Consider the following 17904-nt stretch of genomic DNA (forward strand, 5'->3'; position numbering starts at 1 on the left):
GGTACATCACAAGACATTGCAAAGTATTGGGGGAAGGAGACATGGTTAATTTACAGCAAATGAACCAGAGAAAAGTTAAATGACATATTATACAAAATACAGGACAGGGCAAAACTACAAATCATGACACCCTGTGCGTTCCAATTCACCAAACAATTTTGCCCCTGAATACATAATGGGGAAAAAGTGTGCGTGTATCAAGCCCCGCCCCTCATTATGATGTCATAATGGTTGCCATGGCGACGCTGATGTCATCATAGGTTGCACGCCCCGCAGCTCACTATGATGTCATAACGGTTGACTATGGGATGGAGGATGTGTGATGGGTATATGGGCACTGGACTATGGGATGGAGGATATGTATGACGGGTATATGGGCACGGGACTATGGGATGGAGGATATGTATGATGGGTATATGGGCACGGGACTATGGGATGGAGGATATGTATGATGGGTATATGGGCATAGGACTATGAGATGAAAGATGTGTGATGGGTATATGGGCACTCGACTATGGGATGGCGAATATTTATGACGGGAATATGGGCATGGGACTATGGGATGGAGGATGTGTGATGGGTATATGGGCATGGGACTAATGGATGGAGGATATGTGATGGGTATATCGGCACTCGACTATGGGATGGAGGATATGTATGATGGGTATATGGGCACAGGCCTATGGGATCGTGGATATGTATGATGGGTATATGGGCACGGGACTATGGGATGGAGGATAATTATAATTTGCTATAACTAACCACAGTTAGTTACTATGCCCGGGCAGCGCTTTCAGAATAGCCCGATCTATCAATAAAAAAAGAATTAACCTGATTACTAAACGACGTAACGTAAAAAAAAAATTAAAAATGCCAGAATTACGTTTTTTTGATCGCCGCTACATTGAAATAAAATGCAATAATGGGCGATCAAAACATTGTATCCATAAAAACGTCACCTTGGTGCGCAAAAAATAAGCCCTCACCTAGCCCCAGATCACCTAACAAATTTGGGATTTTTTTTCACCGCTTAAATAAAAAAGAAGCTTTACATGTTTGGTGTCTGTGAACTCATAATGACCTGGAGAATCATAGATGCTGGTCAGTTTTTGCTTTTATTGAACATGGTAAAAAAAAAAATATTTGCACTTTTTTTGCAAATTCACCGCACTTGGATTTTTTTCCCGTTTTCCAGTGCACGATATGTTTAAACCAATAGTGTCATTCAAAAGTACAACTCGTCCCGCAAAAAACAAGCCCTCACATGGCCATATTGACAGAAAAATAAAAAAAAGTTATGACTCTGGAAATAAGGGGAGCAAAAAACAAAAATGCAAAAAATGGAAAATGGTCTGGGGGTTAATGTTTTCTTTCTGTTTAGCGTTTCACTACTTATCTGTTCAAGGGGTGTAACTTTAATAATGTTAAAATTCTTTTCATGTGTAATACCAAGTTGATGTGAGACTTTGCTTCAAAAAAATGTTTTTAGTATGACAATAAGTATGTCTGTGTCCATTCATATGAGACCGTAATGTTTGTGTTCTGTAGCCGACTATTGAAGTCTGTAAATGCGATTGATCGTGGAAGAGTTGCATGGTAAACTATAAGTAACATTAAATACTTCTCCAGTACTATTAGATGTTATTTGTTTACGGTCATGATCAATAATTGTACAACTCCACTTTTTATCCCACATCTGGTAACTCCTCTATTCATATCAGATGGTATATCAATTTTGGATGTTGCCCTTTCCACGAGTCCATATTTAAAAAATATTGATTTATTGATGTGTTCAGGATGTAAACTGTGGAGAACAACTGTTATTATTAAATACTGTGTGCTCTTCTTGTTAATTAATATCTCCATCTGTTTCATTTGAGCTGTATAAGTGGGTCTGGATCTCCATTTCATCTCCAGGCACCTCAGGAAGGCTGATAGCAGCCGAAACGCGTTGTGTTTTTAGTTTTGTTTAAATAAAAAAAATCTTTTTAACACTAAAGATATTTTTTCTCAATACTCCAATTTTCACCTTTTCCCCACTGTGGGAGCGCCAGACGCCTGGATCTGTTACCGCTACATCAGTAGTGCGGGAATCTGGACAGTGCACTGGGATCAATACCATCCATAATTAATGCAGAACATCTGACCACAGGAAAGTATTTCTAGCAATAGGAACCTTTATAGGATCAGCTTCTAAAGTCTTGTATTTCCTCAGTCATTATAGTTACTATTACCGCTATTATGTACCGTACTTACATTATAGGAAAATTGGTATCAGTGCAGCGTAAAATCTAATTATGCCACCCTTTCCCTGCTGCACCCATGTACCATAATGACATGCTGTCCATAGGGATGACTAACCAGACAACCTCAGGATGTCAGTGGATGGAAACATTACTGTCAGGGATTGGAAGAAACCGTTCTGATCTATGTCAGTTGGGATATGGTTTTAGATTTATAGAAAAATCTTTTCCACAGCAAGCAGAGATATTGAAAATAGCAAGGAAAAGGCGTTTCACTATACAAAGATGGGGTTACACAATCTTGGATGGCATTGTGAATGGATGCCACAGCTTATGGTTCTCCTAATTAAAAGCTGCTTCTATTCCCACTGACCCAACGGAACCACATATCAAATCGTCACCTATTCCTATGGTATATGCTCTTCGGTCTGTGCCATCCCTCAGATGTATTTGAGCCATGGGTCATGTTTTTCATTATATAGGTCGCAGATATTAGTATATTAGTATTGAACGAGTCCCTCCTAAGACACATAACTGTGTGATCCATCCTCCGTGCTGTTTATTTGTAGAAGAGCAGGGTGGGGTGATGACTGCACCCCTGGAACTCACCCAAGGAGGCATGAAAGATTATACTCTGTGGACTTGGGAGGAGCTCGTCTTTTCATGACCCGTGTGTGTATATGGATGTAATATATGCCCCTGACAGTAGTATGGAAGTGTTTGTGACAGAGCTCACATAATGGCTTCCTGAAGGCACGGTCTAAAGGCTGATCACAGGTCGCACATGTATTGTAATACTGTCATCTCTCGAAGCTGAATACAAGAAAGAATATCACTGGTTGTCTCATAGTGAACTGTTCTGTAATAATGCCACCATTTAGTAGGGCAAGGACTCATTCTTCTGTAAAAAAAAAATCCCTGCTCTCAGCTTTATGAAATGTTACATCTACCCATCCGTCAACAAGTGCTTTGGCCTGTGTGCCCTGATCTCCCAGCATAATTCTGATGCAGAGCAGATGATCATACAGACTGATATAGGAGGGAGGGTGCTACAGAGACAGACCCATGTGCGACCTCCTCTGTAATTCCCACCTGTATCATCTCCTCTGGGCTTGGGCTGCATTGTCTGGGGGCATTACATATTATATGCCTTATGGATATCACTTTATAATGCCTTTGTGGTTTCTTATTACATGAACAATGGAAATTTTGCTTTATTTCCACTAAATGTGTGATCCAGACCACTGAACTATATAGACCCCCATACACATTAGACTAAAGGGCCCGTCATACATAGCCAGATCGCTAGCGAGATGGCTGATTTTGTGACACGCTAGTGATCTCGCTGTGTGTGGCATGCATCAGCGACCGGCCCCCCTGCTGGGTATCGCTGATCGTGCAGGGATGTCCTGGGCCATTTTTTGATCGTTGGTCTCCCGCTGGCCAGCATGCATCGCTGCATGTGGCAGCGGGAGACCAACGATCAGCGAGCTCCCAGCGCTGTAAGCAGACACTGGGAGCTGGTATCCAAGGTAAATATCGGGTAACTAAGTGCGCGCGGCGCTTAGTTACCCACTGTGTACCTTGGATACCAGCATCCTTGCTGGTCCTGATCGCTGGTGTGTCTGCCTGTTTGGCAGCTCACCAGCGATCATGTAATGATGCACCAGCGATCCTGACAAGGTCGTATCGTTGTCGGGATCGCTGGTGCATCGTTTGGTGTGACGGGACATTTATATAATCTGACCCGAGAGGTCTAACAGCAACTGTCGCATAGAGTTCATAGGAGCACATGGCAGAGACCAGCACTCCAGCGTATGGCGGAGTTGGGAATAGATTTGGGGCTCTTTAATCTCTGATATTGGTGATATTCACTTTTACAGAGGATTTATTTGATATTACCAACATTAAAGCAGACCTTTTACCAACTTTTCATGTTGAACTCTGGATAAAAACTCAGAATAAAACTTTTTTTTTAAAAACCTCAGCTCTTGTACATATTAGGCTGGTTTCACATTAGCGCTTTTTAAGCGCACGCACGGCCGGGGGTAGCTCCGCCCCCGAGCCGGCTCTCTGCCCAGCGTGCCCGCCCCTTGCTTGTAGCGCCGCCTCCTAGCGCACAGCGGCGCCTGCGATCTGCGCACCCTATCTTTAGCATAGGGTGCGCAGATCGTGCGCAGGCCGTGCGCTAGTTGCGCTTTGACCTGCGCTGTGCACTTTTGACGGTGCGCCGAGCACGCCGAAATCCGAAAAGTTTGATTTTGGCGCGCAAGGCGCACCGTCAAAAGTGCGCAGCGCAGGTCAAAGCGCAACTAGCGCACGGCCTGCGCACGATCTGCGCACCCTATGCTAAAGATAGGGTGCGCCGATCGCAGGCGCCGCTGTGCGCTAGGAGGCGGCGCTACAAGCAAGGGGCGGGTGCGCCGGGCAGAGAGCTGGCTCGGGGGCGGAGCTACCCCCGGCCGTGCGTGCGCTTAAAAAGCGCTAATGTGAAACCAGCCTTAGCAATGTATTTGGCACTTAAACAGTTATTTATATATTTTTTTTTTTAAAGTACAAGTGGGCATTAACAGAGAGATTTCACTGGAGGCGTGTATGTCTATGTCACAGGGTCCTTCTCCAATACCACACAATCATCAGAGCGAGGGAAGTGTGAGCAATCCCAAGACCTTTATTATAGGCAAAACTGAAAGGTCCATAAACAATCCACCACACTGAGGATGCAATAGTCCAGAACACGAATGCAGTTCAGTAACAGGATGAATGTCCAAGGAGATGAGAGTCCACTAATCCAGCAGACAGAGGATAAAATGGGTCCATATGGTTCCCCTCCTCTCTGACTTGCTGTCTTCACACGATCATCACCACACAGGGTCTGACTTGAACAGCTCCTGTCCTCCCCAGCCCCCTCCTCATGTCCAGGGGAAGTCAAACAGGTTGGGGTGGTTTTCAGGCCTCCCATACCTGACAAAGGTGCCTTGGGGATTAAGGCACTACAGGGGGTTCATCAAGAGGCATAGATACAGTCAGGCTGCAGACAGTAAGTGAGCTAATTCAACTATCAGACTTTTGGAAGGTAATTGAGACTCTAGACAATATGGGAATACACGAAATGATACTGGGCAACACTATGGAAATCCATAAAATATAAATAGACACAAAATGATACCCACATAACATATCACACCATCACAGTCTACCTTATTCCAATACTGACCAATCATAAGCAGGCAGTAACACACTGAGGAATGAAGAACACCCCCCACACACCATAGCCAAAATAAACTCAGTGTGAGACCTGTATTGACAGTCTGCTCTCTTCACTGCAGTGAAGACATGTGCTGGAGAACAGTACACCTGAGTGTGATTAACTGACAGCTTTCAGATCTCATCTCTGGTAGCCAGTGTTGGGGGAAGTGCTTCTAAAGTGAAATCCCATTACAAACATCGCTTTCGTCTCTTAGTTCTGCCAGATCTGTCAATCATAAGCAGACATCCACACACAAGGGGAAAAAGAACTTGCCCCACAGTAGGTTCGGACAAGCTCGGTGTGAGACATAATGGCACTGTCAGCTCTCCTCACTGCATAGTGATGACATGCCAGAGCACAGCAGAGCTGAGTGTGAGTAACAGCTTTCATCTCCATCAGTCAGTATGGGGAGAGGAGGAGTCCAGCAGATTTGGCAGCAGTACACTTGCTATGGCAGTGCAAATGTGTATTTGGTTCTGTCAATAAAGTCTCATGCAAACATCTGCGCAAATTGGTCTCAGTACAGAGAGGTAATGCACGGACTGGCTGGCAGTCTCCTCACTAGAGCGTGATAATCTCATAGAAATATATGAAGCTATGACGCTTGGGTGGGGAAAGTTGCGGCCAGTCCACATATTGCAGTCTGATCGGACTAATTTGCACGGACATCTGCATCAGCCCTCAAGCTCATTTGAATTTGATAGGAGAGCTACTAACAGCGTTTGTAATGGCAGCAGTTAGTTAATCACTCTCAGGTCTGCTGTGCTCCAGCACATCTCATTACTCTGCAGTGATCATCACGGACTGTGAATTCATGTCTCACACAGAGTATGTTCTAAGCTATGGTGGGGCGTGTTTTAGTGCTTCATGCAGCCAGTGAAAGCTCTCTGGTAAGGCTCACTTGGACTTAAAAAAAAAATAACTGGTTATCTGCAGAATACTCTAATTGCTAATATATCCACAACAAAGAGGTGATATAATAATAAAAAAAGTGTAATTCTGTTCTGCACTCATTATTACATCATGTGTAGAGTTCAACATGAAAAATTTGGTGAAATGTCCACTTTAATTCCTGTATGTTCAAAGGGAAATCCTGCATCCAATTATTCCCTGTTGTTGATGTTTTTTTGAGCGTTTTTATTACATTTGGTGCTCTATTTATTGTGTGACATGTACACTTTCCAGTTGTGCTTTTAGAATTTGCGTGCTGGAAGTGTGTGTGTGATATGAGACTAGTTCCCTACATTATATAGAGGCTTTTTAAGTTTTTTTCTTATGATAATCAGGCTAGTTTCCAATAATATATAAAGAAAGGACAATGCTGGAAACCTCAGCTGGTGGTGTGTTTCCCTGGGATATCCCCAATGTGTCATCTACTAATATAATCCTTATCTATTCTCTGATAATCACAGAGACGTCGGTGCTGTCAGCATTTATCGTCTGTCGCCCACACTCGTTATCAGGCATTCTTTTTTATAACTAACTGATTACATTTCCGTTGTTAGATTTTATTATGAATCTACTAATCAGAAATCTCTTGTTACAAAGGTAACAAAGACCCGGCGCTCAGAGTTTATCGAGGCTATATACACTGAAGCCTTCGGTCCAAATCAGTGTGCTAGATATGCAGATATACAGTACAGTTAGGTCCAGAAATATTTGGACAGTGACCGAAAGTTTGTGATTTTAGTGCTACAGGCCACTATTTTTTATTTATAATGAAACAACTGAGATGCAACTGAAGTGTAGACTTTCAGGTTTAATTAAAGTGGTTGAAGAAAAATATCCTGTGAAAAGTTTAGGAATTAAAACAGTTTTCCAAAATTCTAAGGGTTAACATTTCTCGTTGTAGAGAGTGACATGTCAAGCCTGGCATACCATAGTGAGGAGACTTATTTGCCACATGTGCTCCTCTGTGAAGTTAAATTTGGAAATTGCCTTTTCAGAGAGTAAGAGGACTTGCTTGATTGATGATGGATTAATGAGGGAATAGCCCATGTAGCCCATTAAAGAGCTTTTGAGATAATTGTCCAATTACTTTTGGTCCCTTTAAGAAGAGGCAACTACATATTATAGAGGTGTAATTGCTAAAACCTTACTCCAATGATGATGTGAATCCCCTCAAATTAAACATAAGAGTCTGCACTTTAAGCCTATATTGATTAATTAACTGTATCTTGAATATATGTTTTGGAAAACAGCTAAAATGCCAAAACTTGTGTCTTTTTCTAAATATTTCTGGACCTAATTGTATACATTCAAGACTATGTGAATTTACTGATGACTAACGAAAAAGATAAAACACCTGAATGTAATTGGTAACAAGAGAGTCAATTTCCTAATTAAGGGCAATAAACTCTTAGGCTATGTTCACATCAAGTTTTAGCCAGGTCAGTGGCTTCATCGTGTTTTCCACCTGCAGCCCTGAAAAATGGGATTTTTTTTTATCCACCAAATAGACCATTGACTTTGATGAGGCAGACGTAGTCACTTTGTGCTCTTCTTGGCCTCACTTGCGTCTTTTTCTAACAGGCACAAAATCATGATCGACTTCGTTTTTGTGCCCATCTGAAACAGTCAATGGCCCTGTCATTAAAATCAATGGCCCTCTTAGGGGATGGGGCAACACGGTGGCTCAGTGGTTAGCACTACAGCCTTGCAGCGCCGGGGTCCTGGGTATGTTGTATGGTCTCCCCGTGTTTGCGTGGGTTTCCTCCGGGTACTCCGGCCTCCCACACTCCAAAGACAAACTGATAAGGAATTTAGATTCTGAGTCCCATCGGGGACGGTGCCAATAATGTCTGTAAAGCACTGTGGAATTAATGGCGCTATATAAATGAGTTAAATAAATAAATACTCTTGAATCCTGTTTTTCAGGGCTTCAAACAAAGCTAAAACAAAGCTGGCTAAAGTGTGACAGGAGCCTGTTTAGCCAGAAATGTTTGTCTCAGTCGTGAATGAACTGGATTCTGATTTATAAACTTGTGATTTGAAGGTGTAGAGTTAAACTTAATTAAAACATGGTACGAAAAGAAACAACAAACATGTGAGAAATCAGTGTGGTAGATAAAAGAGCAATTACATAATAATCGTGGATATTCCCCTGATCACATCACTGTCACTTCACAAACATCTCATTGATCTAATGAACTGCTAACCACTGTGGCACTGGCTCAAGGTTTGGTAGAAGCTTATAATGACTTGTGTTGTATATATGGGAAGCGTTTACTGTGTCCTTTTGGTCAATTTGCTCCAGAAGTGAAAAGTGAAGTCAAGTGAATTAAGAAGGTGTGTATGTGACAGTAAGACACGAGTTCTTCACACATGTTCTATCAATACATCAGAAAATTAGTGAGGGATCCAGAAAATTAAAAATGATGGTTCTAGTGCTGCTTAATCTCACTCACAAAGTAGGTGAGAAGCAAAAGACCTCTGAGAAGTGCACAGCTTCAGAGGCGAGAGTGCGTAGTTTGGGGTAGGGGGCAAGAATGCGTACTTTGCGGTGGTTGGGAGAGCGCAGCTTGGAAGTGCACAGCTTTTGGGGGGTGAGAACAGAACCCTGGGGGGCAGGAGCAAAACACCTGGGTGCCGGGAGCAAAACACCTGGAAACGGAAGGGCGACGAACGAACACCTGGAGGGCGGAAGGGCGGGGAGCAAACACCTAGAGGGCGGGAGCGTGTTGAGCGAACACCTGGCTTGCAAACACCGGGAGGGTGGGGTGCAAACACCTGAAGGGAGGGTGGGGTGCAAACACTTGGTGGGCGAAGACCTCGAGGGCGGGAGGGTGGGGAGCGAAGACCTCGAAGGCAGGAGGGTGGGGAGCGAAGACCTCGATGGCGGGAGGGTGGGGAGCGAAGACCTGGTTTGCAAACACCTGGTTTTCAAACACCTGGAGGGCGGGAGGGTGGGTATGCAAACACATGGAGGGCGGGAGAAAGGACGAGGAACAAACACCTGGGGGAGGGATGGGGAAGAGCAAACATCTGGGGGGCGGGAGGGAGAGGAACAAACATATGGGGGGGGGGCGGGATGAGAGGGAGGAAAAACCTGGCTGCGCAAACACTTGAGAGGTCGGAAGTAAACATTTGGCAGAGCCGGGGAGCAAACATCTAGGTTGCAAGAAGGTGGGAAGAGCACACATGGTGGGGAGAGCACACCTTGTGAGGCTGAGTGAGCACATACAACAAAGTGTGGATTCAATATTAAGCCTATGAATTTTTAAGAGATCCATACTCCTCCAGACTTCACTCCTGCTTCCTGAGCTGCACACCACTAAGAGGTCTTTTGAGTGATCGGTGGAAGTCTCAAGGCCCCGGACTCCCATGATCTGCAGGCAATTTTTGAGTCTACAAAATATTAATAAGTCAAAAATTGGGTATCGAAATGGGATACAAAGTGATAAGACAACACAGAATTCTATATAACATAGATATCAACTGTATTTATTAATACAAATGTCAGGACGGGGAGCTTCCTCTTTAAAATAGCAGAAGTCTCCTGGCACCAGATATACTAAGTTGTGATATTAAGACATGTTGCATCATCACCTCATTGGCGTCATTTCTATATTTCCAATCTTGGCGGTACTGAACAAGCTTTCAAATTTCTCAACCTTTCGCTATAACTCTATAAATGTTGTCAATTTGTTCCAAGATTGTTTCAACTGCTGAGAGGAGCAATACTGCACTATGGCCTGTAGAGGGCAGCACTTACCAGTAATGTGCATGCAACTCATTCACTTCACACAGCAAACCAGGAAAATCAGATATCTACATGCACATAATAATCAGACATGGAAAATTGAGGGATACTCACATTGTACCAGCTCTGGCTCTTCTGCAAGGAGAAAGAAGAGAGATTATTTCTATATGATAGTTTACAGAAAGTACTCCATAGCAAAAAAGGGTTAAACGAGGATTAAAGGAAAACTAGGTCACATAGAAAGATATCACATGATATATTATCAGCGCAAGAAGAATGTACCCCTGTGGAAATCTGCAGCATCCGCCATCTTCTGCAGCCTGGCACCCAGTACCAGTCGTACTGAAATTATATATAATACATTATATATATATATACACACACACACACACACACAGTATATATGTATATACATATATACATATACACACTCACACGCAGTGGGGAAAAAAAGTATTTAGTCAGCCACCAATTATGCAAGTTCTCTAACTTGAAAAGATGAGAGGCCTGTAATTGACATCATAGGTAGAACACAGCTATGAGAGTCAAAATGAGAAGACAAATCCAGAAAATCACCTTGTTTGATTGGTCAAGATTTACTTTGCAAATTATGGTGGAAAATAAGTATTTGGTCATTAACAAAAGTTCATCTCAATACTTTGTGATATATCCTTTGTTGGCAATGACAGAGGTCAAATGTTTTCTGGAAGTCTTCACAAGGTTGGCACACACTGTTGGTGGTATGTTGGCCCATTCCTCCATGCAGATCTCCTCTAGACCAGTGATGTTTTGGGCCTGTCGCTGGGCAACACGGACTTTCAAATCCCTGCAAAGGTTTTCTATGGGGTTGAGATCTGGAGACTGGCTAGGCCACTCCAGGACCTTCATATGCTTCTTACGAAGCCACTCCTTCGCTGCGCTGGCGGTGTGCTTGGGATCATTATCATACTGAAAGACCCATCCACATTTCATCTTCAATGCCCTTGCTGATAGAAGGAGGTTTGAACTCAAAATCTCATGATGCATGGCCCCAATCATTCTGTCATGTACACGGATCAGTCCTTCTGGTCCCTTTACCAAAGGTGGATACAAAGTATCCTGAGCACACCACTCACAAGAGAAAAGAGGTCTTAAAAAAGTAATACATTTTATTGAAATATAATTCATATAATACATATCATCATTTAGCAATATACATAATAGAGAGGAAAGGAATGTCCGAGTAAAAGTACACACAAACAGGTTTCAGGGGATCGATACAGGTTGTGGGAGTTTGTAATATAAGCAAATGCACCAGCATATTAAAAAGTATCTCTGTGAACCTATAGTAGTCATTAAAGTGCAAAAGGTGCCATAAAAAGACCAATGCCCATGATTAAGTAGTATATTAACACATACCCATAGTGTCACCTGTCCACCGAATCTCTGAGGTTCCGACGCGCGTTTCGCGTTTTAGCTTTATCAAGGAAACTGTGTGTGTCATGGCTCGCAACCTGTCTGGTTTTTACGGCAATCAAAATCTGCAAAGGGCCAATCCCCCGTCGCGTACGGCACCACCGCCCCCGGGCCTCAGGTGCTGCCGCGTTCAGCACTCAAATTCAGCGTGCGGGGGGGAAAATCCCCCGTGACGTCACATCCGCACACCGAAAATGACAGAGGCCGTCAGCAGTAAGCTGGAGGCTCGGGCGTGGTGCACGTGCGTGTCACCATATTACTGAAGCCCGATCACCATGCTATTGAAGTCCAGTCTAAAGGGGAGGGCTTACCAAATGAAACCGCACCAGCGAATCGTGATATTAAAGGGACCCTAAGGGATACCGCTGCAGTGTAAGGAGAGGAAACAAATAAATAGCGCTATATAGAATGTTAGTGATAACAATCCTAATATAAACAAGGAAACAAATAGCGTGATTTTATAAAAAATATCAGCCAAAATGCTAAGTGCTCACGAAATTCAAAGGGTTGTATGTATATGGATTATTGGCATTATTAATATCCAAGAAATCAATATTTAGAGCATACTCATATTAGATTGTCAGTATACATATCCATAATGCCAAAAATCCACCAGAGTGCCAACATGTCACACAATAATAGCAAATAAGACCACATGATAGAAATATTGACAGAAATCACAGGAAAAAATTTTTTTTATACGTACAGCCCATATACTCACAATATAAACATATTTATAACAGGAGAAAATCTCAACATTATTTTCACGTTATCATTTAAAGTCATTTTAAGACATATCAGTATTCAAATCTCTGCTTATGTTAACAATATTGAGAATTCCTTGTAGCAAAATATTAAAGATTATTTTCCTTCTTAGTCAACACGTGAAATATCACAAACGGATCACACGAAGCATAGAACCAATAGTATAATGACATAAATGTCCACCGTAGATTGTAGTTGGTCCAATATAGAAGTTATAAGAATGATATGCAGATAAGCTCTGCAGACTTGAAGCAGATCCTTAAAATGAACAGGCTTGGACATCAAGTATTGCCATAAATTCCAAATATTCCTGGAAGGGCACATGAAGCCATAATTCAGACAGGACAGGTACCAAAAATTACTAGAATAAGGAAACAATAGAATAAGAGTAAGAAATTAAAAACAAGACATGACAAAAAAGTTAAAAATGGGCAGAGATTTAGGGAAACGGAGCAAAGCTAAGTGTTTCATTTAATCCCATGGGGGACATGGTGCCCAATTCCACAATCCACCCCGTCTCTGTTTGGGCTAAGATCTGTTTGGTATTTCCGCCCCTTATGCCCCCATGAATCCTATCAATACCCCTAACCTTGAGGCCACTTGGATCAGAGTCATGATGCACCCTGAAATGTCTAGGGAGAGTTTTTAACAGTGAGAGGTTCTCCGCATCCCTTGCCGCCAAAATATCTCTCACGTGTTCTCTCACTCTGACCCGTAACTCCCTTGAGGTCAGGCCAATATAGATTTTAGATCAAGGACACTGTGCAAAATAAATCACATATGAAGTGGTACATGAGATATTGCGCTGTCAATTGATGACTTCGGGTCCGTCCATACTGATATTCACCGTAAAGAAATTTTTGAGGGCGAAACGCACTTGCTCCACGGTAGAGAAATTCGAGGAGCAGGCCAAGGATCTAAGAGAACGCTTTCTGGCAAGAGGGTATAGCCAGAGAAACATTAAATATGGGTACCATCGGGTCAAATATACCCCACGACAGAAGTTGTTATTTAACTCCGGCACTCCCAAAAAGAAGCGTGACACCTATACTAGGTTTATCACTACTTTTAATTGCCAGTGGGACACCATGCGTGAGATCCTCACTAGACATTAGCCTGTTCTCAAAACTGACTCTATATTAAGTAAAGAAATCTCGGAAAGACCTCTTATTACAGCTAGAAAAGAAGTAAAAATCGAAAAGACCACTTGGTCAGGAGTCATTAAGTTGTACCTCAGAAGGGTGTCTTTGGAACTAGGAAACAGAGGTGGGGCTGTTTCCCTTGTGGGAACTGCCTGGCCTGTAATTTATATAACATTATAAGAGCAAAAACCTTTACAACTTCCGATGGCACCCGGGAGTATACAATTACCCATTATATCTCATGTACCACTTCATATGTGATTTATTTCGCACAGTGTCCTTGCTCTAAAATCTATATTGACCTGACCTCAAGGGAGTTACGGGTCAGAGTGAGAGAACACGTGAGAGATATTTTGGCGGCAAGGGATGCGGAGAACCTCTCACTGTTAAAAACTCTCCCTAGACATTTCAGGGTGCATCATGACTCTGATCCAAGTGGCCTCAAGGTTAGGGGTATTGATAGGATTCATGGGGGCATAAGGGGCGGAAATACCAAACAGATCTTAGCCCAAACAGAGACGAGGTGGATTGTGGAATTGGGCACCATGGCCCCCATGGGATTAAATGAAACACTTAGCTTTGCTCTGTTTCTCTAAATCTCTGCCCATTTTTAACTTTTTTGTCATGTCTTGTTTTTAATTTCTTACTCTTATTCTATTGTTTCCTTATTCTAGTAATTTTTGGTACCTGTCCTGTCTGAATTATGGCTTCATGTGCCCTTCCAGGAATATTTGGAATTTATGGCAATACTTGATGTCCAAGCCTGTTCATTTTAAGGATCTGCTTCAAGTCTGCAGAGCTTATCTGCATATCATTCTTATAACTTCTATATTGGACCAACTACAATCTACGGTGGACATTTATGTCATTATACTATTGGTCCTATGCTTCGTGTGATCCGTTTGTGATATTTCACGTGTTGACTAAGAAGGAAAATAATCTTTAATATTTTGCTGCAAGGAATTCTCAATATTGTTAACATAAGCAGAGATTTGAATACTGGTATGTCTTAAAATGACTTTAAATGATAACGTGAAAATAATGTTGAGATTTTCTCATGTTATAAATATGTTTATAATGTGAGTATATGGGCTGTAAGTATAAAAAAAAATTTTCCCTGTGATTTATGTCAATATTTCTATCATGTGGTCTTATTTGCTATTATTGTGTGACATGTTGGCACTATGGTGGATTTTTGGCATTATGGATATGTATACTGACAATCTAATATGAGTATGCTCTAAATATTGATTTCTTGGATATTAATAATGCCAATAATCCATATACATACAACCCTTTGAATTTTGTGAGCACTTAGCATTTTGGCTGATATTTTTTATAAAATCACGCTATTTGTTTCCTTGTTTATATTAGGATTGTTATCACTAACATTCTATATAGCGCTATTTATTTGTTTCCTCTCCTTACACTGCAGCAGTATCCCTTAGGGTCCCTTTAATATCGCGATTCGCAGACGCGGTTTCATTTGGTAAGCCCTCCCCTTTAGACTGGACTTCAATAGCATGGTGATCGGGCTTCAGTAATATGGCGACGCGCACCACGCCCGAGCCTCCTGCTTCCTGCTGACGGCCTCTATCATTTTCGGTGTGCGGATGTAACGTCACGGGGGATTTTCCCCCCGCACGCTGAATTTGAGTGCTGAACGCGCCAGCACCTGAGGCCTCGGGGACGGTGGTGCCGTACGCGACGGGGGATTGGCCCTTTGCAGATTTTGATTGCCATAAAAACCCAGACAGGTTGCGAGCCATGACATACACAGTTTCCTTGATAAAGCTAAAACGCGAAACGCGCGTCGGAACCTCAGAGATTCGATGGACAGGTGACACTATGGGTATGTGTTAATATACTACTTGGTCATGGGCATTGGTCTTTTTATGGCACCTTTTGCTCTTTAATGACCACTATAGGTCCACAGAGATACTTTTTAATATGCTGGTGCATTTGCTAATATTACACACGCCCACAACCTGTATCGATCCCCTGAATCCTGTTTGTGTGTACTTTTACTCGGGCATTCCTTTCCTCTCTATTATGTATATTGCTAAATGATGATATGTATTGATATGAATTTTATTTCAATAAAATTTATTACTTTTTTAAGACCTCTTTTCTCTTGTGAGTGGTGTGCTCAGGATACTTTTTATCCACCTTTGGTAAATATAAGTTATAGACCCCCATACTTTATGCATGCTGGGAAGTCCTTTATGGTGAAGGGTTCTTGATAATTGCAGTAGTATGTTTTTGGACATTTTTGTAGTTGTCCTTGTCCCTTTGCAGAGAAACAGCCCCAAAGCATGATGTTGCCACCTCCATGCTTCACAGTAGGCATGGTGTTCTTTGGATGCAACTCAGTATTCTGTCTCCTCCAAACTCGACGAGTTTTGTTTCTATCAAACAGTTCTACTTTGGTTTCATCAGACCATATGACATTCTCCCAATATTCTGGATAATCCAAATGCTCTCTAGCAAACTTCAGAAAGACCCGGACATGTACAGGCTTAAGCAGGAGGACACGTCTGGTGTCTTTTTTACTGATAACAAGTCCAAACAGGTGCCATTACTACAGGTAATGAGTGGAGGACAGAGGAGCCTCTTAAAGAAGAAGCTACAGGTCTGTGAGAGCCAGAAATCTTGCATGTTTTAGGTGACCAAATACTTATTTTCCATCATAATTTGAAAAATAAAACTTGCCAAATCAGACAAGGTGATTTTGTGGATTTGTTTTCTCATTTTGACACTCATAGTTGTGGTCTTCAAAAGATGTCAATTACAGGACTCTCTTATCATTATACGTGGGAGAATTTGCACAATTGGTGGCCGAATAAATATTTTTTTTCCCCACTGTATATACATACACGCATACAAACAGACTCATGCATATGAACATTGCACATTGGTATGGCTGGCACAAGTCTTAAACAGACAGATAATGAAAAAATAAGACATCATCGCTTCACAACACCTTACATGATTCGGGATATGCTGTCAGGAAAGCCACATGAGACCTTCAGTTTTGGAGCTGCTTGTGTGTGAGGACAGGGCTCCTCAGAATGATTTAGTGTATAGTTGTCCATTTAGACCCATACAAGCCCTGCTATGTATAGCAGAAATCACAATCTCCTATGAACACAAGACAGCATTCACAGGAGACTCACAATGACAGGCACGGGGTCTTCAGTAGATCCCCGGCTGTCATGACAACCCATCAGCGCCCCCTGATCACGTGACAGGGGCACCGATGGGCGGGATTAATGATGCACTTTCCGGCCGGCACGTGTTATATCCCGCTGTCAGAATTTGACAGCTGGATTTAAGTGGTTAACAGCAGCAACAGTTAAATGCACATGACAGCTTATTAAATCAGCTGTCATGTGTGAGGAAAAATGCAGGCTCAGGGCCAGAGCCCGCATCAAGGTCAGGGACACAACATAGGTATATACAGTCATATGTTAAAGTTTGGGCACCCCTATTAATGTTAACCTTTTTTCTTTATAACAATTGTGGTTTTTGCAACAGCTATTTCAGTTTCATATATCTAATAACTGATGGACTCAGTTATATTTCTGGATTCAAATGAGGTTTATTGTACTAACAGAAAATGTGCAATCTGCATTTAAACAAAATTTGACCGATGCAAAAGTATGGGCACCCTTATCATTTTCTTGATTTGAACACTCCTAACTACTTTTTACTGACTTCCTGAAGCACTAAATTGGTTTTGTAACCTCATTGAGCTTTGAACTTCATAGCCAGGTGTATCAAATCATGAGAAAAGGTATTTAAGGTGGCCACTTGCAAGTAGTTCTCCTATTTGATTCTCCTATGAAGAGTGGCATCATGGGCTCCTCAAAACAACTCTCAAATGATCTGAAAACAAAGATTATTCAACATAGCTTTTCAGGGGAAGGATACAAAAAGTTGTGTCAGAGATTTAACCTGACAGTTTCCACTGTGAGGAACATAGTAAGGAAATGGAAGAACACAGGTACAGTTCTTGTTAAGCCCAGAAGTGGCAGGCCAAGAAAAATATCAGAAAGGCAGAGAAGAAGAATGGTGAGAACAGTCAAGGACAATCCACAGACCACCTCCAAAGACCTGCAGCATCATCTTGCTGCAGATGGTGTCACTGTGCATTGGTCAACAATACAGCGCACTTTGCACAAGGAGAAGCTGTATGGGAGAGTGATGCGAAAGAAGCCGTTTCTGCAAGCACGCCACAAACAGAGTCGCCTGAGGTATGCAAAAGCCCATTTGGACAAGCCAGTTACATTTTGGAAGAAGGTCCTGTGGACTGATGAAACAAAGATTGAGTTGTTTGGTCATACA

The 17904-nt window shown here is 42.3% G+C and overlaps 1 protein-coding gene across 3 annotated transcripts in view; it reads right to left on the minus strand.

The window, feature by feature from the left end:
- GRAMD1B (GRAM domain containing 1B) overlaps positions 1-17904 on the minus strand; it is a 169292-nt gene that overhangs the window by 73208 nt on the left and 78180 nt on the right. For all 3 annotated transcript variants that reach the window (XM_073584983.1, XM_073584985.1, XM_073584982.1), the window contains exon 3: positions 10310-10330. In XM_073584983.1, the coding sequence (XP_073441084.1) occupies positions 10310-10330 (21 nt within the window). The remainder of the gene's footprint in view (positions 1-10309; positions 10331-17904) is intronic.

This window comes from Dendrobates tinctorius, unplaced genomic scaffold (assembly GCF_039654945.1).
Source record: "Dendrobates tinctorius isolate UK_male_01 unplaced genomic scaffold, ASM3965494v1 ptg000086l, whole genome shotgun sequence".
NCBI lineage: Eukaryota > Metazoa > Chordata > Amphibia > Anura > Dendrobatidae > Dendrobates > Dendrobates tinctorius.